The sequence below is a fragment of the Falco naumanni genome, chromosome 5 (assembly GCF_017639655.2).
Source record: "Falco naumanni isolate bFalNau1 chromosome 5, bFalNau1.pat, whole genome shotgun sequence".
Taxonomy (NCBI): Eukaryota; Metazoa; Chordata; class Aves; order Falconiformes; family Falconidae; genus Falco; species Falco naumanni.
The window spans coordinates 25,604,819-25,631,787 of record NC_054058.1 but is presented as its reverse complement, the minus strand read 5'-3'; the positions used below and the strand labels follow the sequence as shown (position 1 = coordinate 25,631,787).

The following is a 26,969-nucleotide window of genomic DNA, read 5'->3' as shown; positions in this document are numbered from 1 at the left end:
TTATTCAGCATTAGCTACAGTTGTGTCTCACAAGTTGGATGTCATTTGGCTTAGCTGTGTCTGGAAGGAAGCAGTGGTAGCAAAGGCAGCACCCCAGCCACCTCGCAGATCAGCCTGGGGCCTGCCTCGTGAGAAATCCCCCTGCCCAATGTGACCAACAGTTTTGTAGCACTGAGGAAGGAGATGGTGCAGAATTACCAACCATTTACAAGCCAGTCGAGATGATGTGAGGTGCTAAGGTAAGGAAAAGTAGACTGTCCTGCCTGCCTGGAGATCCCCCAAGGCTGGCCAGTGCTGCTGCTGGAAGCCACAGGATCATTTCAGCAAGAGTTCTCCGTGTCTTGCTGACTTTGTGCCTAAATTAGGGTTAGACTGAAAAGGTCATTATCAGGATAATTTGTTACAGAAATACTCATCCCAGTTATTTTAGAATTTTGGAGTATGAAACAACGACTGCACACTGTTGCCCGAGCTGCTGTTGATTCTGTGGGAAACTTTTTCTCTTTTAAATACGTCGAAAGAAGGCATTCAGTGTTGGGGCTTGGTTTGAGCATAAGCCTGGGAGGCAGCGGCTTGCAGTCCTACTGTAGTTACAGGCTGTCATGGTGCTAAGTCACAAGTGCCTAAGCGCTACTGTGTATATATCACATGCTAATCCTTCTGACACACTTGTTAAAGGAAAACTATTTCAACACAACCTGCCCGCAGTTTCGCGGAGCAGCCCTTCCTAAATTGCATAAAGAGTGTGAAACGAAGGTTGCAATGATGTGACACTTTAAATCACACGTTCTGACGCAGCAGGAAAAACTGTACGAGGCACTGACGATTTTTTAAGCACCTTAAAATTTTGAACCCTGCAGGGGGGGGAAGAAAAAAACACCTTCCAAGACCAGCAAAAAAACTTTCCCTCTCCCTCCCGGAGGCCGTGACCCTCCGCCCGCCAGCGCACCGAGGTTCAGCGCCGGTGTCCCCGGTGGGAGCCCAGCCGCGCTTTGCGCGAGGGGGCGGCAGCGCCGGTAAACACGGAGGGGGCGCGTTGCGGCACGCGCAGAGGGGCAGCGTCCGCTCCGCGCTGGGGTTTGCTCCGCGCTGCCGTGCGCTGCGCCGGTACCAGCTCCGCTTTGTTTTGTTTTGTTCCGCGGGCTGCAGGGCGCCGGGCGCGGCGCAAGGCGAGCGCGGTAACCCCGCCCCTGCCGCCGGGGAGGCAGGTGCCCGGGCCGGGCCCCGCCCACCGCCGGCAGGGGGCGGGGCGGGGGAGCGGGCCGCGTGCGTGAAGTCATCTCCGTCGTCACAATGGGCAGCACCTCCCTCCTCCCAGGCTTCCCGCGCGGCCTTTCTCCCTTAAAAGGACAATGGGGCGCGCAAAGCGAGAGGGCTTGATTGAGGAGAATGGAGCCGTGGGAACGGCGCATGCGCAGAGCGCCGGGCGCCGAGGGGAGGGGCGGAGGGGGGGTGGGTGTGCGCGCGCGAGCGCGGGTTCGCGCGCCAGGCAGTGCTGGCAGGCAGAGCGCGGAGGCACGGGGAGGGCGCGCAGCGGCGGGACTTCGCCGCGCACCGCATCGCACCGCACGTTTGTTGGTGGGCGCAGTAGAGCGGTGAGTGACTTCTTTCCCTTTCTGCTCAGGGGGGAGGAAAGAAAAGTACAGCTGAGAGGGAACGGGAGGTTTAAATCGGTTTGGGGGAAATTTTTTTGTTTATTTTGTTTGGGTTTTGTTGTTTGGTTCGGTTGCTTTTTTTTTTTTTTTTCCCAGAAGTTGGTGGCTTCTGTTAAACACGCGCTTGATCCCGCAGCTTGTCTTAAGTGTTGCAGCGGCAAAAAGACTTTGCCGCCTGAAACAGTTTGACACGCATGGCTCTTGCGAGCGGCGTTTTCCCCCTTTTCTTCAATTAGTGGAGTTTCAAGGAGGTGCTGGCGGGGAGAGACACCTCCCGTATTGTTGCGGACCCATCCCGAGCGCTCTGACACCCCCCCGCAAAGTACGATTAAAGTCGCGAGGAGGGAGCGCAGCAAGGTTCGCGACGATTTAACTCCGAAAGCGGTCCCCGGCTGCGGAGCGGACTGGGGAGACCGGGCTGGGGGAGCTGGGGGGCTGCACGGCCCCCTTCCCGGGCCGCGGCTGCCCCGCCGCGCCACGCGGCCCCCGCCCGGTGCGCAGGGGGTGGCGCAGGTGCGGCCCCGGCGCGCACCGCACCGCACACCTGTAGCGCCGGCGCGCGCGAGCTGGTGCTAGCGGAGGGGAGGGGGCACGCCGGTGTGCCCGCCGTCCCTGCCCCGCCGCGGCTCCCGGAGCGTGTGGGGGGCACACACACAGTTGTTTGTATTTTTTAGTCACCGCTCGTATTTGCGGAGGGGTCGGGGGTTGCGCACGCCCCGAGCCGGGGGAAGCGCGTGGCTGTGGGCTGGCGTGACACGTGGTGCCGGTCGCACGGGTCGCGGCGTGGGGCCTTCCCCCGGCTCGGCGGGCGCCCCGCCACCGGCCCGGTGCGCGGCGTGGGGACGGTGCGGCGGGCGGCGATGGCGTCCTGCCCGCTCGCGCGGCGCGAGTGAAAGTCGCTGCCGTCCCGGTCCGCGTGTGCCCGCGCCCGGCGCCACCAAGTTCCGACTCGCGGCTTGCGAGGGGCTTGCGCGGCGGGGCGCGGAGCGGGGCGGCCGCCGTGCCCCCGGCGCGGCACGTAGGCAGCGCCCGGCTGCAGGAAAACAAAGGGCTCGCATGTGCTGCGGGCGCCGCGGCTCCCCGGCGCGCCGGGGGAGAGCGCTCGGCCGCCCGGGGGGGGGGGGACTCGGCCGCCCGGGGGGGGGGCGTCGGTGGGGTGGCACTCGTCCCGCGGGGGACGGTGTGTTTTGGTGGCTGGCCGCTGGTTTTGGAGGACTTTGGAGGGTCGGTGAAACTTTGGATGCACACGCGCTCCCCGGGGTACCGCGCTGCGCGCACGGCGTTGGCGGGCGCGGGCGGGGCGGGTGAGCCCCGCCGGCCGCCCCGGGGCTGCCGCGGGGCCCGGGGGTCCGTGTCGCCCCCGTCGCGGCGTGCCCGCGTTGCTGGGAGGTCTGCGACGGCCCTTTGAAGTGCAACTGTTGCCATGTTTGAATTACGTCAGGGCCGAGCCATGAGGAACCAGCGCGGGGCGGGGGGGGACGGGACCGGGGCGGGGGGCGGCGGAAAGTGGCCGTCACCCTACCGGGGCAGGGGTCGGGGTGCCCGGCGGGGCTGCAGCGGCTCGCCCCCCGCGTCCTGCCGTCCGTCCCCCCCTCCTCCCCCCGCCGGATGGGGCTGCTGCACCGAGACCGCGTGGTGGGGCGGCGTTTGCAGCGCGGGGTCCGCCTCGCAGCGCCCAGCTCCGCGCTCGGGGCTTTCCTCCCCGCGCGCCGCCTTCCCCTTCCTGTGCTGCTTTAATTTATTTTTAATTTTATTCGTTTTTCGGCAAGTTGAACGCTTGGCAGCCTCGGGGAGGCGGGGGCCGGGGCCGCGGCCGCCCGCGTGTGCGCTCCCGTGGCTCCACCTGACCGGCGGGGCCGTCCGCGAAAGTAGGTCGTCCGCCCCGGGGGGGTCTTTGTTCCCGGCGCTGCCGCGCCTCCGCCCGCCAGGCCCCCCGTCACCGGGCCGGAGCGGGGCGCCCCGCCGTGCCCGGGCTGGCGCTTCCCCGCGCCACGCGGTGCTCGGCAGAAAGCGGTCGCCGCCTCCCGCCCTCCGCAGTGCGCCGGTCCCGGCGGCGCGGCCGGGCTCGTTATCGTGTCGGGCGCCTTTGATCACTGTTCCGTTCTTCCTAAACTCGCAGTTTTGCGCCAGGGGAATGCTCCCAGTCCCGCTCGCCTTTTCATGAGATCAAACTTGCCGTCTCCTCTGCGCACCCATCTCCGGATGCGTGCGGTTAAAGGGGTTTAAAGGGACCTGCCAGACCTGTTGTTTTCTGGGCTGAGCCCTGCCTGTCCCGGGGCCGCCCTGGGCTCCGCCGGTGGCTCTCACCGGGTGGGAACGGCCCCCGCGCGGCCCGCGAGCCTTGTCCCTGCTGGCGGCAGTGCTTTGGACCCACATCACTGAATAATCTTTACAATCTCAAACAGGTTTGGAGCTGCGCCCTGGTGCTGTAGTTCTGTGGCAGCCGGTGCTGGATGCTGCCCCTCAGCCTGCGGCTGCGTGGGGAGAGGAGGGGTCCCTTGGCTGGGCTGGAGGCTGCCGCCCCACTGGGTGGGCAGAGGAGAATTCCCAGTGTCCTGAACTGAGCCAGAACTTCAAGGGTGTCAACCTTTGTCGTCAAGGCTGAGTAACGTACGTGAGCACAACAACCTAGCTGTCATGCTCTCTTCTTTTCACTTTGAATTTTAATTTGTCACTAGTGGAAGGTGGTAGGGTGAGAACCATGGAGACACCTGTTTAACGCTTTTACAAGGCAAGCCAGGAGGGTGATGGCTCCCCAGCGAACCCTTGTACTATTGTGTGCTTGCTCCCGAAGGTGAGACTGTTTCTGTCGGCCGTGTGCTGTGGAAACCCCCTTCTCCCCAGCCTGCACCCAGCCAGATTCATGGTGTAGCTTACAGCTTTTTAAAATAAAGATTGCACGAACTTCGCAATGTAGAGCGGACAGTGAACTGGAGGCCTTTCTGCTGACGCCAGTGGACACTGAACTCATTTGGCACCCAGGTAAATTCCAGGTTTCTTGGGATCTGTAGTCTGTGGTTGAGAACCAGCAAGTAACAAGTCGTGGGATTTCCCACAGGCATGCAGCATCCAGCCTGCACTGAAAAGTAGGTGGGATCGAGTGCCAGAGCCTCTGGGAAAAATTCCTCCTCACTTCTTTCCCAGCCCAGAGATTCTCAAAGAGAAGCCAATTGCCTACATTTACAGTCTTTCCTTTAGAAAGAAAATATGACTGTCTTCTTAGTAGAAGATGTTAAAAGAGCTGATAAATTCACAGATTATAAGTAAACATTAAAACTGTGACAGTTTCTTACTCATGCTGAACAGTTCTTTCTGTGTCACCAAGCTCTCTGCTCTGCATTGATTCTTAACACCTGATGCGTTGTACTTTCATAATGAGATGAATGACATACACAGTCCTACTTGACAACCAACTTCTCCTTCAGACTTGTACCCCTTGTAGCATGCAGCTAGTAAGCTGGGGCTTGAAAATTGAGTGGTTAAGCAGAATGCATGGGTGGGACTCCATTTCATGACTCAAGACTCTGCATTTCTGTAGAACGTGCTCAGTCCAAAGTCCAAGTGAAGTGACCAGTAGGATTACTTAAGGATATGGAAATGCATCCTTTTTAATGAAGTCACTTCAGCTGTTCTGCCAAATAATTACTACTTCTGTTCAAGTCCCCATCGGGTACGTTACCCTCTTCAAGAAAAAAAACCCCAAACAACTCACCAAAAACCAAACCAAAACTGAAGTGTTTCATGATCTCAAGTGTTTGGGATGCTTTTTCAGTAGCAGGTGGTTGCAAGCAGCATCATAACAGCTGCAGGGACTGTACTCAGATAAGCATCACAGACTGAACTCCAGCAGTTGCTTCTGAAACATCCCAGGTTTTCCTTGCAGGGCTCCTGATCAGACTGAGCGTGGTGTTAGTTATGCAATACAGAGGGAAGAATTCCTCTTTCAAGATCGAATGTCTGCAGGTGGGACAGGTTTGGGATTCCCCCCCACCCCACCCCCATGCAAATCTTGCTGATTACTGTTTTCATGCTTTGGCCTATCCCTTCTGGAGCACTAACCGCATGGCAGTTTAGAAGGAACACCCAAGTGGCTTAGCCTTTCACTTCTCTGGTCTAAATGGGTTAGGTACTAATTTCCCACTGAAGATCAGCAGGTGAGTAGGCTCCTTTGTGACTTGATTGCTCCTGAAAACTTTGCAGGGAACAGCTTGCGATGCAGCCAGGATGCTGTAGAAGCTCTAACATAGGAAAAAATGTCCATTTTAATTTTTGATACATGCTTGGTAGTTGCTGCCAGTTGCATGTGGTGTGCTAAGATTTCACTGCAGCACTGAGCACACAACGGTAGCTGCAGACGACTACCAGCAAAAGAGTGAGTTGCTTGTTTTGGCAGAGGAAAAATTCCTGAAGATGTAGTTTTGACCTTTTAATGGTTTTACTTTGCTCATCAACTGAAAACTCCACAGGATGCTGTTTCATTCAGATGTGCCTGGGCTGTAGTGGCCAAATAGAGCTTTCCTCCAAGTGAAGATCTTCTGGGTGGAGAGAGGAAGGGAAGTGAAAGGAAAATCTGAGGATATAGGGGACCAGAAGAGTGTAAAGTATGTGCAATTCTAAGGTTATAGTTGTTGAAAATTAGTCACTCTGTTTTGAGCTATAAGGGCTGATGACAGTGTAAAAATGTTTTTGCAGATACTGAAGTTGCATTTTCAAATGACTCCCAAGTAGCTTGGTCTCTTACTTCCTTGGAGTATTCTGGCTCTGGGCGTGTTAAAACTGGACCCCAGAAAACCATATTTTAACTTATATTCCAAATTTTTTTTGCAGCGCATAAACTCAGGGAGGAGGTAGGTTTACATTGAGTCTCTGATACAGATCAGTTCCTCTGTTCATGTACAATTCTCTGTCCTACAGCTGATTTTCAGTAGAGGTATTGCAGTTCATTTCAGCAGAGGGACAGGCCCAAGAATTTATTAGCAAGTCAAGCAACTCCGCTTCTGGCGCCATAGACAGCTCTGGAAGTATTTTTCATGTGTGTGCTTGTGCCTGGGTGTATGCACTTGCAGATGTAAAAGCCAGAGTATGTATATTCCTTCTTTATTAAGGTATCTGTTTCTTTTCCTTTAAAAGAAAAAAAATGTAGTATTTTGGCTATGTTTCTTAATTCCAATGAAATTCTGTAGAGATGAACATTGTGAGATTTTTACTGACAGGAACCGGCTGCATCGACATATGCAGGCTAGAATGTATTTTTTTGTAGCCCAGCTTCAGAGAGGCTGTGCCAAGGCTCTTCTGTACACAGAAGAGGAAATGAAATTATTTGCAGAGGTTCTCCTGTCTGACAATGCACTGGCAGTTTTGGATTGCACAAAGGGTGAATGATCCAGGGTCAGAGTGAGGAGGTGGGAAGATGAAGGTACTGAGTAGTTGGACTGGCATCCCTCTGTTCTCCCCTCACTCCAAGGAATGTTTGTCTTTCAGCTTTGCAAGAAGCAGGTGAGCATGTTCCTTCCAACTGGCCTGATAATTGTGTTACAAAGGGAGACGTGCCTGCCTTCTAGGAATTCCTCCCTTTCTATTATAAAGGGGTTTCATTCTTCTTGGGTGATCAGAAAGAATGCAGAAGGAATCTGGAAAAGCAAAGTGGCTCAGCTTTTCTGATTTGAAAATCTGAAAGAGTTCAGAAGCTCTTCCCTAACTTGAAAACTTAATGAGCATCTGAAGCAATACCTCCTTTTAATTTAGATCATCAAGTTAAATTTTGCAAAGAAACCAAGCACCAAATTCTAGTCCTGACAGGTAACGAAAGTATTCAGACATATGATGCATGCTGCTTTGTACGAGCCTTTCACAAATGTAATAAGTGGCATGTGTGGTGTGTGGGTTTTTTATTCCTCACCTACTTTACTGTTCTCTGCTGAACTCTGAATTTTTTTGCAAGACAAGTCTCTGTATTTGATACTACTTATCCAAAAGTGAGAGGGCAGAGTTGGAGAGAGCTTTTTCCTGCGGTCTTTTCTGAGTCTGTCCAAGTTGCTAAATTGTTCAAAGCAGAACTTGAGGGAATAGCAACTTCTCCTTTGGCAGGGAGACCAGGGAGGAGGAGGACCACTTTTTTCCTGACTTGGAATACTGCTCTCCTCCTACTGCAGGTAAGTCTCCATTTCTGCAGAATGACAAATCTGCTCCACTAGATTTTCTGATTCTTTGCTGGTGAGCTGTCCCTTTCACTTCCGTGCAACTGCTGATTTAAAAGATGTCACATATTTTAATTGCGTGCTTTAAGTTGGCAAATCACATGCTTAAATAACACTACTAACATGCTTAAATATGGTACAGTTATCTTGTGTAATGCTTTTTAACTTCTATGGAAGTTATTCCATTCCTACCTGCCATCTTTTTTTTTCTGTCCCAAATTCCACATGGTTAAACTTTCATGGCTAAGATTCAGGTGTTACGGTAGTTGGCAGTCTAATTTGAGATCTAAATTGCAAAGCTTTTGAGTTAAACCTTTTAAAGGGCAAGTCATATGTACTTCTAAGTACACGTTAGCTATTAAGCTCTTCAGCTGACAGAATATTTAGTGTATAATGGTCCAACAGCAACTGTTCGGGATTAAATGTGTAACTGGATTGACATCTTCCATTTATAACTGCACTTCAATGCAGTTGTCAGAGAAATGTTTTACTTGTGGTTTTGCTACTAGCTCTTCCCCGTTCAGGCATGATATATGGTAATACTGTTGCTGACCATTCATCAAGTGGGAAACAGATGGCACTAGTTTCCCTTCTATTGAAAGATGGTGTTGAAAGGCTGCTCCTGTGAGAATGGCAGCAATGATGCAAAACAAAATATTTTCAGAATATATGCGCCTGATGCCAGTCTTTGCCAGAACATTAATTGTAAAACATGCATCTTGTTCTATTGTGGTATAAATACCAGCTGGTGACAAAGATCATCTCAGTAGTGTCTGGATTTTTGGAAGAAACCAGGTTAGAAAGTAAATCACACTGTTGATAACAGCACTGTGTCTTGCCCTGTAACAGTCAGGATGTTCTGGCTGCTTAAGTTTTACAGCACTGATGAACCTTGTGCCTGCAGTTAGTCTTTGGCTTATAAAGAAAAGCACCAGATCACAGATTTAACATTGGAATAGTCAAACAAAACCCAAAATTGCTGTTTCGTAGTTGAAAGTTCCCGGATGAACATGCTGTTGGATCTCCAGGGGCTTGTTAAACATAGTGTCCTCAAGAGACTATCTATTGAAGAAGCATTATCTGATGTGAAGAAACAAAATACCTACTCAGAAGTGTTTGCCTAGACGCTCTTGTTGTCTTAACAGTCCAGGGATGCTAACCTGATTGGCTGTGCATTCGTTTGCTACATGCCTCTGAAAACATATCCAAGCAGAAGCAGAGAACAGTTCTGAGTCTAACCATTCCTCAGCAAGCCCATGCAGCAGGTCACTAGTTGGGATACCTTCTTTTACTTACTACAGCTGCTTCTGGCCTCCAGGCCAATGCTGTGCTAATAGAGGGAGCAGTGAACCTCCTAAGCAGCCTGGCAGCATTTGGGGTGACTTTGCTGGATATTTGCACGTCATCCTTTGAAAAACCTAGCCCTAGGTGAGCTCCTTTTGCTGCAAATGTGCACAAAGAAGAAAGGAATACAGCACTTCAAGCCTGTGGCAAATAGCATGAGTTAGGACAGGAGGGAAGGAAAGACCTACCCCCTCCATCTCTCTCCTAAGCCTGGAGAACCTCCTTAGCATTCAGCTTGTGCAGGTCCCTTCCCATCAACAAGCTCTGCAAGGGGTTTGATCAAAACAGGCTTTTTTTTGAGTTGACTTGTGTCTTTCTGCACGTTTGTGCAGTAGTAATTGCAAGGAGCCAAGTGATCTTGTACCACTAAACTGCTAAACTGAAATGTAAACATGTATGCTTTCAGCTGGATATGGGTTCATGTAAGTATTAACCAACAATATTAGGTACAATTTTTGCTTTTCTGTTGTTCTTAGGAGCCTGGGAACCTTGTGTTTATTTGGCAGTGCTGCATGCTCTCATCTCCCCCTCTGGGGTAGGGGGCTGTATTTTTACTGGTGTGGAGGACTGTGACTAGGCTTGAGTGGTTCGGTAGCTTTTGCTGTGGTTCTGCAAAAATGTGCGGGATCTTTTTCTCTCACACCCAGTCTCTGTCAGTAAGGTAAGTGCAGTGCTAGGAATGGCTGTTTTTTTGGAAGCATGTTTTCGACCTCACTTGAACCTGCTTTTCAAATTGTTATGTTGCTGTTAACGATGCGGCAAGCCTTGTTGCTGTAGATGGAAGATTTCAGGTTAATTTTCTCTGTCCTTTTGGAGGATATTAGAATTGCACTCCTTACCTTGCTGCAAGTGGGAGATTTGGGGACAGATCCCTATGCCACGTACATTCACCAGTAAACCCAGGTTGGGCTGCTGGAACTCAGCAGTCCCTGGGACTGAGAAGTGGCTGGGGAGCTCCCTCTCACCAGACTTGCCCACAAGTGATGGAAATGCTGCGCTCCTGAAAGTCCTGTCCTGCCTGCGCTACTGGGCCTTTCAGAAATATTTGTGGGGAGGAGAGGTATTTTGCTTTTAGCTTCTACAAGAATATAATGACTTGACCTCTTGTTAAGGGAAGCAGGGGAAATCTTGTTGTTTGTGTGGCTCCATCTAATTTAAACTTTTTAAAAGCAGAAGTTCTCTCTCAGCAGTGGGAAGCTGTTCTGATGGAGCTTCCTGCAGCCGGTGGCCTGTCCCCTCTGAGCAGTTAGTGTGTGAAAGGCAGTGGAGGTGGCCGCTCGCTCCCTGCAGCAGGTGACTGATGCAAACCTTGCACCACGGTCTGTTTCAAAGAGAGCGTCTTGGAACGGTCCCTGCCTGTGTTACGAGACAGATGCAGCATGGCCTGTTAAGACTTGCTGTGCGTCCAGGCTCAGCGCCAGGAAAGCACCAGCTTTGCTCAGTCGTTGGTTTGGGGTTTTGAAGCATTGTGGGAGCTCTGTTCTGACAGCTTCTCATCCCGTGTCAGACTGCCTGACAGTCTGCACTGGGGTGTAACTGGTGGTGGGGACATCATGTCTTTGAGGGATCTTTGTCATGGTGGCTGTAGTAAATCCACAGAAACTTCAGAAGTTTCTGCCTGGAAAACACCTCCGCTGTACGTTACCTGCTCTGATAGCAGATCCCAGCCCAGGTGCACTGAAAAGGGCGGGCAGGACCTCTAAGAGCAGCATGGCTTTGGCTTTCTGAGCCGGCGCTGACTTTGCAAAGCTGGTGGTTAAGAAGAAACACTGTAAACAGAGTACCTCTCGCTCCGGCATCGTTGGCGGTGGCTGGGATGTGTGGTAGGTGCGTGCTGAAATGCGCCCCAGGGTCCTGCTCCCCAGCCCCTTTTCTGGCTGGGTTTCCTTCCCATGGAAAGCAGGGTGGGGAAGGTGGGAGGGTAAGAACTGACTGAGCCTGTGCTGGCATGGAGCTGGGCTACTCACCCAGGCCTGAGAACCGAGAAGCGCTGCTGGGTCCTGCAGTGCAGACATGGCCACTGAGGGCTGGGTGGGGCTCCACCCTGCTGTTTTTAGAGTGGCTTTTCAGGTATGTCTGCCCTACAGCCTAGAGGTATGACTGCAGCTCATTTAAAATGACTCCTACTCACTTTCAGCAAAGTTTGGCAGGGCTGTTTCCAGCAGATGCCGGTGATGATGATGCGGTAGTTCACATCACGGATCGCTCGCAGCCCGTCCTGCAGCCTGTTCCGCCACAGATGCAGGGCTTTCGCTAGCCAAGTCGGCTGCGTTCGCATCTCTGGGTTGTGCTCTTGTAGATGTGCCCTTAGAGTAGAATAGGGCAGTAAATGGGCTTGTCATGAGTCCTGCTTGGTATTGCTTAATAGTCCAGCCGTTGCTAATTACTTTTTCTTTCCTTTTTAATAAGAAACTGCATTCTAGGTGCATCTGCTCTTCCGAGGCAATGCAGGATAAAGCTGTGGCCTAATCTCGCTGTTTGCCATCCTGAATTATAATTTACTTTTGGTTTGCTCAGTGAAGTTCCCAGGTTTTTCTTTCAGTATCTAACAGTGGTAAGTAATACCCATTCCTGCTTGTTTTCACAGGCTACAGCTGGGAGGAAAAGATGTTTGGCTTTCACAAACCGAAGATGTATCGGAGTATAGAGGGCTGCTGTATTTGCAGAGCTAAGTCTTCCAGTTCTCGTTTCACTGACAGCAAACGTTATGAAAAGGATTTCCAGAACTGTTTCGGGTAAGATTCTTTCTTTAGTCAACTTTGTGGTCAGTCATAGTGTTGGATCTCCAAGCCACAAACCTAATGTGCTGTCCCTCTTGCTCTGAAAGACTGAAATACTGGGTTAGCAGAGGTGCGTGGCAGGGGAAGGCTGGCTTCAGCTTCCTCACAACTTTCCTGGCCAGGCCAGGAGGAACTGGATCCTCTGCAGCTGTGTGCAGTACCATTTGGTTACCGATCTGCTGTTGCTGCCAGTGGAGAGCTGGTGTAGTGAAGGGTCAGGCTCATGCCTCTCCCACCTCACAGCATGTGCAGGGGTTTAGACCCCTCTCAGATTCTGCGTTTTGCACTTGTTCCTTACCGCACCAGATGGTAAACAGCACAGGTCCATGGAGGTTTTCTGTGCCTCTGAAGATACAGGAATGTTAGACAAAGCTTGATGAGTAAATGTTAAACAGTTCGAGCAGAGTTTATGCAAAGTACCCTATTTCAGGTATTGGTTCCTTTGTTCAAATAGGGCATAGCAATGTCATTAAAACTTCTCATTTCCATTCTGATGGAAAGCGAGCATCCAGTAATTAATTTTCTAATTGGGTAATGTTGCACATAATGTTACTTGAAAACACTGGTAAACAAAACTATAAATACCAGTGATTTCTTGTGCCAGCTGCTGTGACCCTTCTAACTTTTTTGAAATACATTCTAAGAACTTTGAAGTTCTGTATAAATTTGTGTCCCTGAATTGTCAGGAGCAACTTCTTCTTGATAGTTTGTCATTAATTTTTACTTTTGTTTATTTTGATTTTTTTTTTCTGAAGCAATATGAATTTCTCCTATTTATGCTGCAGTTTTCCGTGAAATTATTTCCCTGGGAAAAGGCTGCATTGTTGATACATATTTTCTGCTTTTTCTTTCCAGTCTTGTTGGACTACCTCTCGTGAAAATCATAGGCCCAAGTGGAACTCTCATGCGTTGTATTAAAAACTACATATAGATATCAGTAGTGCTACTGTTGTAGCAATCAATAACTGCACTTAACTTTAGATGTGCAAATCTTTGCAATGTTTAGAAATATTTCCCTCTCCCCCCCCCCTTTTTCTAGAAACACTCCTTTCATGTGCAGCTTTGTAGTTCTTAGTATTTACCATGGGTTTTTGTACATAAATCTGGTGCTGACAGTTTTCCTTCTATTTCTTGGCCATTGTCCTTGACAGTGGAAAGATTGTGTGAAGACCCCTTGCTTCTTGTTGTTGATAACTACAGTAAAGAAGCTTGCCTTTGGTCTTGTGCTATCTGAAATATGTTTGCCAAGGTAAAAATGCAATCTTAACACTGAGCAAATAAGGGCTTATCTGAGCCTGCCCTGTTCATCTATAAATGCTTTAGAGTCTTCCCATTTAAATAGCTGAAAAATTCTGCAGTGTATCCCCTTTTATGTTTCTTTTAGCATGGGTTAGCAGTAGAGATAATTTCTGAAGAAAGCTTGTTACAGGGAGAAAGTATTGTTGTCATTCCAGTGACTGCTGCTTCTGAAACCTTACCCTACGCTTACGCGGGAGTGTTAGCTGGTATTTGTTACTCATCCTTGAAGCTCTGTGAGAAAGTTGAGAGCTGAATAAGCTTTTGTCAGATCTGTGAGGTCTGTTCCCAAATGTATGTTCAAGGAATATGATTATTCCTCCTCCTTTCCTTTTCCAGCCATACCAACCAACCCACTGGAGCAGTGTGGTGAGGGTTTTTTCTTGTTTGTTTGGGGGAGCAGGGCTGTTTGGTTTTTTTGAAAAAACCCAGCTGAAGGTGACAGGAACTTTTTCGTGCTCCTCTGGCAGCTGATTGCAACACCTTTTATTTCTATAAGGAAGAGTGCTTTCTTATAGTGAGTCCTGGTCTTTAAATGGCAATGTTTGAGCACCCCAGATGAATTGTAAAGCCTGAAAAACAAAATTTGAGAACCCTTCTTTTCCATCAATTGTTATGTTTCTTGCTGTTATGAAGTGGGGGGTGGTGGTGGTTTTACTAATTGTGGTCAAGTGATTTTTGCTTTTGTTTTTACCAGGCTCCATGAGGCCCGCTCAGGAGATATTTGCAATGCCTGTGTCCTGTTGGTGAAAAGATGGAAAAAATTGCCAGCAGGATCCAAAAAAAACTGGAATCATGTTAGTAATTTATTTCTCCTTCACCCCAAAACTAACTTGTTTCTGCCTTAGTCCATCCTGCTACATAGGAGAGGTGCCAACAAGGATTTGGGGCTTGCTATTTTCCCTACACTCTCCCTTCTCACCCTCAGCATCTCTAAATCCTTTTTGGAGTATTTCCTGTTACATGGCTCTTAGCTGCCTTCGTTTGGCTTACATGCAAATGGTGATTATGCAAGCCTGGGATGGAGTCACAGACTAACTTACCTTGTAATTCCATGTTTTCACAAGCTCATAACTTTCCAAAAGTCTCTTATGACACTCAAAACATTTCATATTTGGCCTCTATCCAGAATTGGTCACGCTGGGGTTTTTTTGTTTGGTTGTTTTTTTTTAAAGTAGTTTGAACAAGCAAGGTGACTTGCTCAGGCAACACATAAATCAGTGTCGTTTAGTCAGATAATTACAATAACTAATATCTTGCAGCTATTCTCACTCATATATTCTGTTTTGATACATCTAATTCAGTTTGGGCCTAGGGCTGGAAAGATGATCAGAATTCTTTGCATATTTTATAATCTTTATTCAGGAAGCCTTGACAGTAATGGGAGCCAGAGCTATGGTTATGACTACCACTAGCTTTATTCAGAAGTTAAACTAATGATTTTTTTAAAAAAAAAATCCAGGGCAAATGTTTGGCAGACACTCTTAACTGAAACTGTATTTGCTTAAACAACTGTTGTCTACTAAACGGAATTTGTCAGAAATGGGAAGAAGGCAAAAGTTGACCTGAATGTGGATTTTAAACTAGTTTGCTGTTTTCCTACAGGCTTAGCTTCTTATAAACCAGATTTAAATGAAACATGAGTGTCAGTGCACAGAATTGCCATGGTTTAACTAAATTGATTTTGATCACCTTCAGCTGATTCCGTACAGGTACCTTGACTAGGGCAGTATCTGGGCATGATGCAGAAGTATTAATGGACCCATTTTCTGTGTTCTAGGTGGTAGATGCCCGGGCTGGACCCAGTCTTAAAACAACACTGAAACCAAAGAAAATGAAAACTCTGTCTGGAAGCAGAATAAAGAGCAATCAAATCAGCAAACTGCAAAAGGAATTCAAACGGCACAGTAAGTGGACCCAAAGAGTTGTTGGCAATAAACTTTGGGCTCCCCTAACATAACTTACTGTTAACTGGCCAAGCTGAATCACCAGCTAGGTTCAGTTGTACACTCACGCATTTGGGTGCTCTCTGTTTTCACAGCCTTTCATTCTCCAAGAGCTTGGGGAGAGGGTGGCATGAGGAGGATGAGTTTGTGTGCCAGGGGGTGGGTTATCAGAAGTGGGGAAGCAGTGAGGGGGAGCCTGATTTGAAAGTAGACAACTGTAGGTTATTTCCAGTGCTTAAATTACATGTGTCTAGAAAGGACTTTTTGGGCAAGACCCTCGGTGAAATAGAAGTTGGAAGAGGTTTCCCCCTGCTGTCAGTAACTCACTATGGCCACTTTCAGCTCTCCTTCCCCAAGAAGCACCGTTCTGTTGATGCCATTATCTTTTTCTTCTATACATGTTTTCAACCCAGGCTTTTTATTTAACCTAGATTCCACACACACACAACACCCTTTAAATTCCTGCCATGTTTCCTCTGTATAGTTTCCTTACACCTTCCTCTGCTGGTCTCAGTGATTTCTTTCCGCCAGCACTTAGACTTTTCAAATAGATTTGGATTCATAACTTTCTTACAACGCCATCTGCCAGTTAACTCTAAATATATGTCAGTACTTTAGGCTTTTCCTCTAAAGCAAACCTTCCGGCTTCTTAACTGTTGCTGACTTGGTCTTCTGTTTCTTTCAATTATCCTACCTGGCCTGAAGGAAGAGCTCTCCAAAGAATCAGTAAAGGCCCTGACCCAAAGGGCTTGTATCGCCTCATTCATTGTGCTGTAGTTAACCTAATTGTGTTACTGTAGGTGCTAGAGACTGTAACTGGAAGGTAGGTGAGCAGACCTTCTGTTAACGTGTGTGTCTGCACAAAGTACATAGTTCATAGTCTCAATCCAGCAAAAGCTCAATACTGCCTAACCTATTGCAGTCATGAGAAGAGCTTTGCAAGACTTTAACTGAATGGGTAAGAAAGGAGATTTACTGTGAGAGAGAGAAAGTACTAAGTCTGAAGCAGAGATCCCCATCATCTTCAAGGATCTTCCAGTGATTCCAGAGAGGGACTAGGATCTTGTCTGAAGCGTGGCCTGCATAAGCTGTGTTTGAGAGCTAGGAGCTGAAGCCTGATCCTGAACCTCTTTCCAGTCCCTTGTGTATAAGGACCCTGTCCAGTTCCGAGTTTTGTCTCCCAAGTGCTGACAGATAATCTCTCTATTGAAATCAGCAGGGACAAGTGAAGAATAGGTTGTAATTGTTAGTTCTGGTTACATATGGTTTTTCTTGTTAATTAAAAAAAAAAGTCTGTGTCTCTGGTCCCAATCTGTGTGCAACCTTTTACAAGTCAGGAAGAGGGTAAGTCGTTGGATGCATGTTCTGATTCTTGCATTTTTTTCTTTCCCCTACAGATTCTGATGCCCACAGCACCACTTCAAGTGCCTCCCCAGCTCAGTCGCCCTGTTACAGTAACCAGTCTGATGATGGCTCTGACACAGAGATGAGTGCTGGGTCTAGCAGAACACCAGTTTTCTCCTTTTTAGATCTCACATATTGGAAAAGGTAAAAAGCAACAGAACATGCACTCTGCAGATAGCAATTCACTTCACATAAAACAGTACTTGATTCTGCTTCTTCAGGAATTTGCTACTGCTGAACTTCATTTGCTTTAAGGGTATACTTTAAGTCACAGAGTATTAGACAATATCTGTCTGTCTTTAGAAAGAAATGTGTGTTTTAAGACATTTTCCTCTATCTCTCTCCAGTTCCCTAAATACTAATACAGTTGCTGGAAAATATTTTTTGTGGTTTTGAGAGTAATACAATGTTCCTGACTGTCATTATCTTGTCTTAAAAAATGTGCTCTGTAGATATGATGTGTTACCAAGTACAACTGTGTGCTCGGCTTGCCAGCAAAATGAAGCATTTGATTTGGTTGACCTGTGATGGTAGTCATTAAAAAAAAAAAAAAAAAGAAAAAACTGGAGTAGGAGGAAAACCACAAGATTTTCTGGGAGCTGACAAGCTTGTTCTCTGTTACTGCCTGTTGTGACACAGTAACCCCTCGTTTAGCTGATTGCTATATTGAAATTGTTGTGACTGCTGCCTCCTCTCCAATAGTGTTTGCAAGCGCATTGTAGTCAAAGTTAGTTCAGCCCAGATAGTCGTGTGTCTGAAACTTCTCTGGGAAGCAAAATGGGAGGCTTAGGTTTGGTTGTTTTGGTTTTGTGTTTTTTTCCAAAGTGGTGTTGTAGATTTATACACAGACTTGTTTTCTGTTTCTGAGCAGACTTCTCCTTCCTAACCTCCGAGCTGGAGGTGGTGTCTTGGGTCAAACTGATATTTTTTTTTTTTTTTTTTTTTTTTGCATTTCTGTATATTCTAACCACACAAACTATCTGTCTCTCTTCTGCCATTTCTTCCAGGCAAAAGGTCTGCTGTGGAATTATTTACAAAGGGCGTTTTGGGGAAGTCCTCATAGACACTCATCTCTTCAAACCTTGCTGTAGCAATAAAAAGTCTGCCGCTGAAAAGCCAGAACAAGAAGGATCACAGTCTCCAGCAATCTCCACCCAAGAGGAGTGGTGACTTCCTCGGACAGCTGAAGAAGGTTATACAGATCCTCTTATTCTCTGGAAAAATACTAGAAAAGTGACTGTTCACTTTGGACACCTGCTATGCTGCCAAAAGACTATTCCCTAGAACTGTTTTGGGTTTTACTGCTACAATTCCACAAACTCTGAAGCCAGTTTGTATCCTTTCAGAAAGACTGTACATAATATTTAAGATGCTATGGAACACTTAGCAAAGCTGAATGCTGCTGCAAGGTTGTCTAATCTCCCCCCACCCCACTTGCTTCACAAGTGACCATGAGGATGGGGGTTTGTATATGAAAGTATATGTAGTTCATGTTTCTGTATTGAAAGAAGCAGTGGTTGTAAGGCATTTTTTTTTTAAAGTTGTTTGGTAACTTCCCTTAAGTCCCCAAGAAAATATTTCGTTCTTAGACATGTATGAGTCAATAAGATGAACTAATACATAGAAAAGTTTTAAGTCACCTCTCTAGTTATATAAATATATATTTTTTAAAGGTGTGGAGATCTCACCCTATACTACTGACATAACCAAGACAGATATTTCATCCCTCCTATGTGACACAGACTGGTAGACTGCAGACAGCTCTACTACAAGTGCTAGTTATCCAAGAAGCCCCCCAACATAAAGTGCTTTTCAGAAGGGGTGGGAGAGCTCTCCTCCTTAGCTAAGGAGGAGGATTTACCTAAGAATTGAACATAGCAAAATGGGAAGCTACTTTTGTTTTAACCCAGCAGCAGATACCCTGGGCTTCATGTAGTAATTGACTGGTGATCAGAGATGGACCAAGAAAACATCTTGATGCCCAAGTTAGGTGTAGATGATGGCCAGAACTTGGGTAACTGCTACCTGTTGGCCCAGTGCAGCTGAAATGTGACCACAGACCAGACTTTATGCTGGTTTTGGACCTGACATAGATCCAACCCCCTTGCTAAGAAATCAGGCTCTGGTCCAGGGACATAATCTGATTGCAGCCTGGGGTCTGGATTCACAATTGCCATTTTGAAACCCTTCCCCTGCAGTGCTTCTCTGTGTTTGGGTTTTGTGTTTTTTGTTTGTTTAAATGACCACCAGATCAATGCTTTTGTGAATACTGAATATGAAAAATTCTATTAAGAATGGTGCTGTACCGAATTGAGGCAGCTCTGTTTGCATACGTGATCAAAAGGTAGCATTTTGGATTCCTAGACAAACTCGTGTGCAAACCATTGTGACACTCCTTCAAACTCCACTTTGCCTATAGGGTGGAGGCAGCTTCCTGGAAGAGTGTGCTGCAGTTTTAGCTCCCAATTGCTTCACGTTCCTGTTATGAAGGTTTAACTTGTCTAAGTTGGGAATTGTGCTTTTTTTTTGGTGTTTGTTTCTGGTTTTGGGGGCGGGGAGGATTTTTCTTACTGATACTCTTATGGGATATTCTACAATGGATTGCTACAAGCTTTCCTTTTCGTGAGAGTTGGCATAATACTGTGGTGGGTAGGGGTTAGGACTGGATTTCCATGTAGTCTCGCTTCCTGAAATGGGAATGCTTAGCAAATGAAAATATAGGTGGGAAAAGATATGCAGGTTTTAAGAGGAGCCTCTACCCTGAACACTTTTTTATTTTCTTTGCCTTTTTTTTTTTCCCCCTCCCTCTCCTTCCATTGGGTAAGCCAACCTCTGGAGAGAAAGAACATCAGGGGAAACAGGGCTTTGACTTATCACAGCCTTACAGCTTTCATTGGTCTTATTTCGCTTTTCCTAAACTCTCTGAGATTCTGAAGACAAAGCTGCCTACCTTGTTTTCATCTGCAACCAAACAGAATCTTGAAATAATTTAGGTTGGAAAAGACCTTTAAGATCATAGAGTCCAATCGTAGATATAATGGCTACTTGCTTGTATAACTAGGTTGGTCGTGTCTAATAAGGGCTTGAGCAAGAGTCCTAGCTGTTTTTGCAGACACCTGCTTTCATTTGAATTTTTGTTTTCAGCATCATTAATTCTGTATAAGGCTGCAGTATTGGTGGTAGGATGTGCTCTGATACGGATCATCTCTTCTGTATTTATTTATTTATTGCTAGGTTTCAACCGCCAACTGCTTCCCCTACTCCATCCCACCTCTTCCATTCCCAGTAGTAATGCAAAATGAACTGTATGTAGTCATGCACTTTGTATTAATGTATTAGAAATCTATGGAACCTGTTTTGTACTTTTATACTGTTCAGACACTTGTAATCCAAACTTTTTTTTTTACTAGGGTAATGAATAAATTTAGACTTATTTAGAAAATAAACAACTTCTCCTGTATTCAGCTCTGTTCTGCTAATTAGTGTTCGAACTGGCCCAGGCAACCCATGTTTCTATTTGAACAAGACTTCAAGACTTTTTTTGGGGATGAGATAATTCTCTAACTTGTAAGGAAGAGCAGAGCAAGGGAAGGAGATGGTGTTTAGTATGATAGACCGCTGTCTGGGGGCACAATCACAGGTTTCCCTTGGCACTGCCTATGTCAGGCATTCCTTTACTGGGAATGGGTGGTGCTGACATCTTGGTGTTCCCCAGGGGCTTGCTCCCTGTCTAGCTCACCGGCATTCAGCAAAGGCCAGCTGAAACAACAGTATTAAAAGGTTGGTGCTGATGGCATTTGGAAACGTCCTTTTCCAGAGTCAGTGGAAGAGACCAGTGCTCCTGTCCTGAAGCTGAAGCTTGGAGTGTTCCCACAACAGATGTATTCAGCTGGATAAGCTCCAGCAGGCTGATGTGTGAGCAAGGTCTCTGGCAGGAGATGGCAGTGAGTAACTGAGTTTAAAGATGGAGCTATTCCCTGATAATGGGGAGAACATTGCAAACTTAAGCATGATGGCTTGTTGCAAGAGAATGTTTTGAACTTTAGTGGAGACTGATATATTCCTGCTGGTACACTGGCTATTTTCTTATAAATTGAGCACAATGATATCCAGAGATTCATGTAGGAATCGTTTTAGTGAAAGCTCTGCATAGACTGCAAGACCACCTGATTTTAGTACAATGACATCTATTTTGGACATATCTGCTGTATTACCTGCTGTAGGTGCCTAAACGTACCTTGAGTGTGATTTGGTTCACTGAAAATGAAAAGCGCTCTGTAAAGTCACTGAAGAGAAGCAGGTGCACCAAAAGGTGGTTTAAAGCAAGTAAGCTAGTATCCTTTAGTGTATCCTACTCTTTGCAAGTTACACCTTTTTTTCCAAATAATTACTTTTCCTTCTTTTATGCTGCTGCTGCATGCTGGTGATACAGATACTGTCTGTGTAACCTCTGGGTGCTTAGAACACCAGTATTGATGGACAGAGGGCTTTGCTTTTTTTTTCTTTTTTTTTTTTTCTTTTTCTCCTAGCCTTAACCTAATAGAGGATTACAGCTGCAGAGGAGGCGGTTTTTATGGGGACACTGGGGAGGCAGGACCTGCTCTCTTTGGAGGAATGTGAAATGAAAGGAGGCAAAATCCTGGGTAAAGCCCTCCTGTGCTCCTCCTGAATTGGCTGTCACAATGATGTGTGACATCTGCTAAAATACCTTACAATGTAAGATGCTTTTCAGAGGATTGTATGATACTCCAAAGGTGAGGAAAACAAGGCATGTGACAAGAAAGTATTTTGCTGGATGTCACCAATGGACAGGAAGCAGATCCACAATTTCCAAAGCGTAAGCTGAGTGCCCAGTGCTGCTGCTGAAGCACACGTGTACGGATTCTGTTTGCTTTTGTATGGTGCCACACAAAGAGTAATTATATTCGGATTTTTACAATGTAGAAACTTTTTCCAGTGACTTTACAACACTGAGGCTATAAACTGCTTTCTTGGCAGATGACTGGGTGCCATGCAGCCCCTGTGACTAAACAGTTAGAACTCTTGTGAAATCGTATTAAAAAAATCTAGTTTTAGTAGTACGTAACAAAAAGGGAAGGTCTTTCTAAATGGTTCTCGTGGCACAACTTTTAGATTGTCCAGATGAAGGGTGAGAGCAGTCTGCCATATATTCTGCAGACCTGGTCCTGTGGTTGCCAACAGAGGCGCAGCTGCCTTTTCACTCTCGTTTTCTGTTGGCTTGCGGTGGGAATCTGGCCACGAGGGGGAAAAGGGAGCATGTGTCCAGTTCCCCTTTTTCAGACACTGGAAGTGGCACTGGGAAACTGCTGCTGACCTCCCTATAAACAGTCTCCGGTAAACAAACACAAAACTTGTGCAGGATAATGGTGTGTAGGGTTTGGAGAGCTGCTGAGGTACCTGTTTGGTTGCGATGGGCATCGTGTAGCAAATCTAGCCTTTTCAGCAAACCCGGTTTTGTTGTTGTTATTCCTGTTGGAAAGTCTGTGTTAGTGTTAACTGCAATGACTTGGAATTCTGTTAGTGAGGAACAGGTTAAGTCAATGGTTATGGGCCTGCAGAGAAGTGACATTTTGGGAGAAAAAAACAAGGCAAAACACTCATGTGCTCCTAAATGGTGAATATATTTGAAGGGAATGTAACACTAGCATTTCATGCTATTTATCATAAAGAATTTAGGTTTTGGTTTTCTTTTGTATTTGTTACGAGTTATTTGGAGGATATTTTCTAATGTGTCTGAGAGTGTTGTTATCGCTACAGGAGACCATGACATCTGCTTTGCCATAGCCTCCCACTGAGTAGAAGATTGACTGGAGAGGGACAGATTGCCCAGGTCTCCTAAGCCTTCAGTTCTGGGCATGGGAAAGTGTAGAGGAATGCAGCAGTGGGTTGATAAGCATTGACAATATGCAGCTGGGCCTTGCCTTGAAGGCAGTGGGTTGATCAACATGGAGGATGTGGAGCTGTATCTGTAGCTTGTTCCTGCTAAGTGGTTAAAATAGCCCTGAGGATGGTGGGAGAGGTGGCTGGATGGAGGAGGAGCAGTAGCAGTGTGGTCTGGCCTCTGGAGGGAGGAGAAACAGCATGGACAGTAGAATCTGACCGATGGTAAAACCTTACTGCAGCCTGATAGCTTGGTTGTGCTGTGCCAGGAAAGGACTGTTCATGGTCCTGCCCAGCCCTTGCCCTCACCGTTGGCTGCAGACTTCTCTTCACCACAGATCCTGTTTCAAGTACTCTCAACCTCAGTGAGAACCTGGCCCCGGGTCTCTGCTGAAGCCACACAAAGGACTGGGAGAGCTGGAAATGGGCCAGGAAATGTGCTTAGCGTGGGTGAGGCTTACACAGAGCTGTGGGAATCGGGCACTTTGGAGGCTGCAGAGAGGCGTGCAGGTACCTTTTACTGCTGACCTGCAACGTGGCCTGACGATGCCGGGGAAATACAGGCGTGTAGGAGGGTTAAACGCCTGGTACCCGAGGGCATGCTGCAGGAGGCATCGGGCAAGCACAGGCTGCCAGGCAGCTGACCCCTCTGGAGGAAGGAGCGCACAACTGGCAAGTGCGGTTACGTCCTTCTGTGCCACAACGTCCTCCAGCGCTGCTCGCCTTCACGCCACCAAACTGCTCTACCGTTTTGTCGCGACCACGGAGCCCCGTGCCCGGCCCGTACCGCTGCGGGGGCGCCGGCACGCCGGGCGGCCGGAACAGGGGCTCGCCCAGCGGCGGGGGCACCGGGCGGGCTCTCGCCGCCGCTGGGTCCCGTCCCGCTCGGGGCCGCCGCCGCGAGGCGGGGTTGGCTGGCTCCGCCGGGGCGCGGCGGGGTGAGGCCGGGCCCGGCCCCGCCGGCGGCCGCGAGGTGGCGCTGTGCCCGGGGCGGCGGGCGCCGTGAGGCACGGCCGGGCTGCCCGGGCCGCCGCCGGTGCGGTTTCCCACGCGGCGTCCCTGTCCCGGTGGCAGCGGCGTGTCTGGCGGCAGCGCCCTGCTTCGCCCCGGGGAGGCGGCTCGCAGCGGCGCTGGCAGGAGTCGAGTCACCCGGTAGCCGTCCGCTCCCGGCGCTCAGACGCGGGCGGCCAGCTCCGCTCTCCAGCCGCAGCAGCCCGGCGCGAGCCTCCGCCGCCTCCCGGCTCAGGCGCGCAGGCGGGGCGGGTGCGTGAGGCCGGGCCTTTAATTTCGTTCCGTTTCAGCGAGGAGGTACCGGACAAAGAACGTTTTTGCCCGAACGGCCGGGCTTGTCCCCAGCAGAGAGCCCGTCCCCCTGGCCGGCTCTGCCCGCCTGGCGGTGGAGTGAAGCCCCCCGGGAAAATCAGCTGGCAGCGGGGCTGGGGTCACGGCTCATCCCTGCTGACCGGCTCCGAGGCGTGTCCGGCCTGGGAAGGCGTGTGCCAGGCCCCGGGGGAACGGGGGGCATGGCATGGGAACAGGCAGCTCTTGCTTTGCTTGGATCAGCGTGCCTCGGCGAAGCGTCGGATCTGTCTCGGTCCCCTCCCGCCCGTGAAGAACAGCCGCTTGGTGTGTTCCAGCAGGGAGGAGTGTGAGGGGATACTGGGGCCTGCTCCTGGGGAGGGGCGGCCGGACAGCTCTGGGCACGCCAGGAGCAAAGGCAAGAGGCCGAGGAGGAGAAGCCAGCGCCGGAGCCTCTTTGGCCGCTGAGAATTTCCGAGCACTTGTATAGCCAAGGGGTACCCGCTGGCTCAGGGAGGTTACACGTACACCTGTGGTGGCTATTACAAGCTCTGACAGCAGCTTCAGGGCTATGGGAGATGCTTCTTTGTTGCCTCAGGGATTTTACCTGACATCGGCAGAATAAAACAATTATTCAGGTTCTAGTTTAATTATTTGTTTGTATTCTGGTTTAATGATAGTTGGTTAAGTTGCTCCTTATGCAAATATTATTGTAAGCGTCATTGTGGCTCCAAGGCTCTTGAGAAGAGATGAAGAGGGAGCAGAAAGCATTATGAGCCTCGATAGTGCTCAGCACAGATCCAGGGCTGATTGCAGTTAGCCAGCATGATTTTGGACACCACAAGATGTTCAGTCAGGCTGATTGTTGTGTGCTCTGAGTAACAGAGGTGCAGGTGTTTGGAGCAGTAGTAAGCAGGTCGGAGAGCTCCCATGCCTTCTTGAGCATGCTCCTGCTGGCCTGGTCTTGGCTCTGTCCTTCATCCCTCTCCAACAGCCTAAGAACTAGAACACCGTGAGGGGGTAAGGATAGAAGCAGTGCTTCCAGTCTATTGAAAAGATTGTGAAAATTTGTGGCAGGGAAGTGCGCAGCTGGATATTTTCTCTGGATAACGTAAGCTGGCCTGTGCGGTGGATATGGAGCGGTTTCTCCTCACCCCCTCTCTGTTTCTCATGGTCACCTTCCCAGGATTTCCTCCCACATGTAAAGAGCAGCTTAAGGCAGGATGAGGCAAACTTAAAAACACTTTAAGGTGTGGGGGTTAGTGTTTTGTACGGAAATGGAGATGCCTAGTTAAATACTTTCCTGAAGGAAGGGGTGTTAACTGATAAGTTGTTTCTCCACCATGGAGAGGGAGAGTAAAATTCTAGACTTCACACCTTCGTAGACCCTTTGCTTGGGTAGTGCTTGTTGTCCCCTAAATGACCACTTAGGAACCAAGAAAAGAAAACCAGCTGAAACTGCCCAAGCACCATTCCCTGTGCTACCACCCCCACCCCCATCACCCCCCCAGGCTCCCTCTCTTTTGGCTATAAATTTTCCTTCCATTTTTGTTCCCCAGTCATCTGCATGAGCGCTCTTGGGTTGGCACCTTTGCCAGGCTGTTACCCTTTACAGGGCACGAGGTGGGCAGCCTCTTCCTTCCCCTGGACACAATTCACTGATTGCCACCTACCCAGACGTAGGCTGTTGAAAAGGCAGGTGCACTGTAGCGCTCTTTGCCTCTAGCTATGATCTAGCTTTTGATGTCTACGAGATGGTAGAGAAAAGACAGAAATACACAGATATTTTTTTTTAAATTGGAGGAACAAGAGGCACTACTACAAAACAGTAAGTCATCATCCAAAATTCCCATGCTGCACCAAACCTCCTTTGGTACCTTTTTGTCTAACTAGGAGGGAGGTCAAAAGTAAGAATACAGAAGCATTAGTATTATTATTAGCAGTGCCTGGTAACAACACTTTCATTAAAGACATCTCACATGTTTTCACATAAACTCCTATTTTCAGGTTCTAAAACTCAGCCGTAAAGTTCACCTGCTTGCTGACACCAGGCACTTAAAGTTTAAGACTATAAGCACTTCAGTCAATCAAATATCTGGTGAAAGCGAAGTCCTAGAAGTCCTCCTACATATTCTAATTCAAATTTGCTTTTTTTACAGTCTCTGCACTTTGAAGTACAGAGTGGTTGAGTGAAATTATTTATGATGTACACGCTCTATAGGTTTCCAAATTCAATGCAAATGAACAACTAGTATATTTGATTTCATACCTTAATTTTTTGGGGCTTTAAAGCAGGCCTAATCCTAATGAGTGCTGAGGACCCATCAGAAGACCAGCCTTTTCTTTTAAAGGTGATTGGAAAGCCTTTTTAGTAGGGAAAGGGCATGGACATGGGACAGACAGCTGTACAGGACTAGCACAGAAAAGTCATTGAACAGCCATGAAAAAAGATTACTAACAAAAAATGTTTGCAGCTAGGTAAGTATCCATTGCCATGCCAGAGTCTGCACACTTGTTCATAGCTACAGATAAACCTTTCCTGGAATTGTTTTCTATTTGCTTCCCTCAGAAGCTTATATAGGTGAATTATTTGCAGGATCCCAAGAGAACAGTGTTTAGGAGAATGTTTAGTTGGCACTAAAAGGAACTGAGGATAAAACGAATTTATTTAAAGACAGAGCTCTACAACATGTGCCTTTCCTTGTATTGCTAGACTTCATTTATAGCCATCTCAGTTTAGGCACTGTTATCTGGAGTAGGCAATTCTAGGAAATACAGCAAAAAATCCCATCTTGGGAACATTTTAAGGGTGTCCAGAAATCTAGCCCTCAGGAACATTTTGGAAAACCTCTGTATGGTATCAATCAGGGCCATCCTGAAAACACCCCATGCCTGCTCCCTCAGCAAAAGATACTTTGAAAGTGCTTAAATTGGTGAAGTTGGCTAGAGGACCCCCTGTGCACTCATTTCAGTATGTTCTCAGGGTCCCACCTCGTGGAGGAATAGGAAGTGCCCCATCTGAGGACCAGTAAGGGAAGGGCCAGGCCATGGGGAGTGCAGCTGGAAAACTACAAAGGGATCATTGCCTTGGGACACTCTCTGCAAAAATCCTGGATATTGTTTTTAAATGACTGAGCAGCACCAGAC

The 26,969-nt window shown here is 48.1% G+C and overlaps 1 protein-coding gene across 2 annotated transcripts; it reads left to right on the top strand.

The window, feature by feature from the left end:
- Positions 1–1,471: 1,471 nt before the first annotated feature.
- SINHCAF (SIN3-HDAC complex associated factor) lies at positions 1,472–20,068 on the top strand. Of its 2 annotated transcripts, XM_040596102.1 has the most exons (7): positions 1,478–1,595; positions 7,743–7,807; positions 11,784–11,931; positions 13,970–14,069; positions 15,053–15,179; positions 16,616–16,766; positions 17,630–20,068. In XM_040596102.1, exons 3-7 carry the CDS (start codon positions 11,804–11,806, stop codon positions 17,790–17,792), a joined length of 669 nt encoding a protein of 222 aa, XP_040452036.1. In that variant the 5' UTR covers positions 1,478–1,595; positions 7,743–7,807; positions 11,784–11,803; the 3' UTR covers positions 17,793–20,068. The 2 variants fall into 2 exon arrangements, with proteins under 2 accessions (XP_040452035.1, XP_040452036.1); XM_040596101.1 differs by lacking the exon at positions 7,743–7,807 and having other exon boundaries at positions 1,472–1,595.
- Positions 20,069–26,969: the final 6,901 nt, after the last annotated feature.

Excerpts from the sequence above, each read along its gene's own strand:
- SINHCAF (XM_040596101.1), top strand. The coding sequence starts at position 11,804 with ATGTTTGGCTTTCACAAACCGAAGATGTATCGGAGTATAGAGGGCTGC. Across the intron at positions 15,180-16,615 it reads AAAGGAATTCAAACGGCACA|ATTCTGATGCCCACAGCACC; the intron begins GTAAGTGGACCC and ends TTTCCCCTACAG. Across the intron at positions 16,767-17,629 it reads GATCTCACATATTGGAAAAG|GCAAAAGGTCTGCTGTGGAA; the intron begins GTAAAAAGCAAC and ends CATTTCTTCCAG.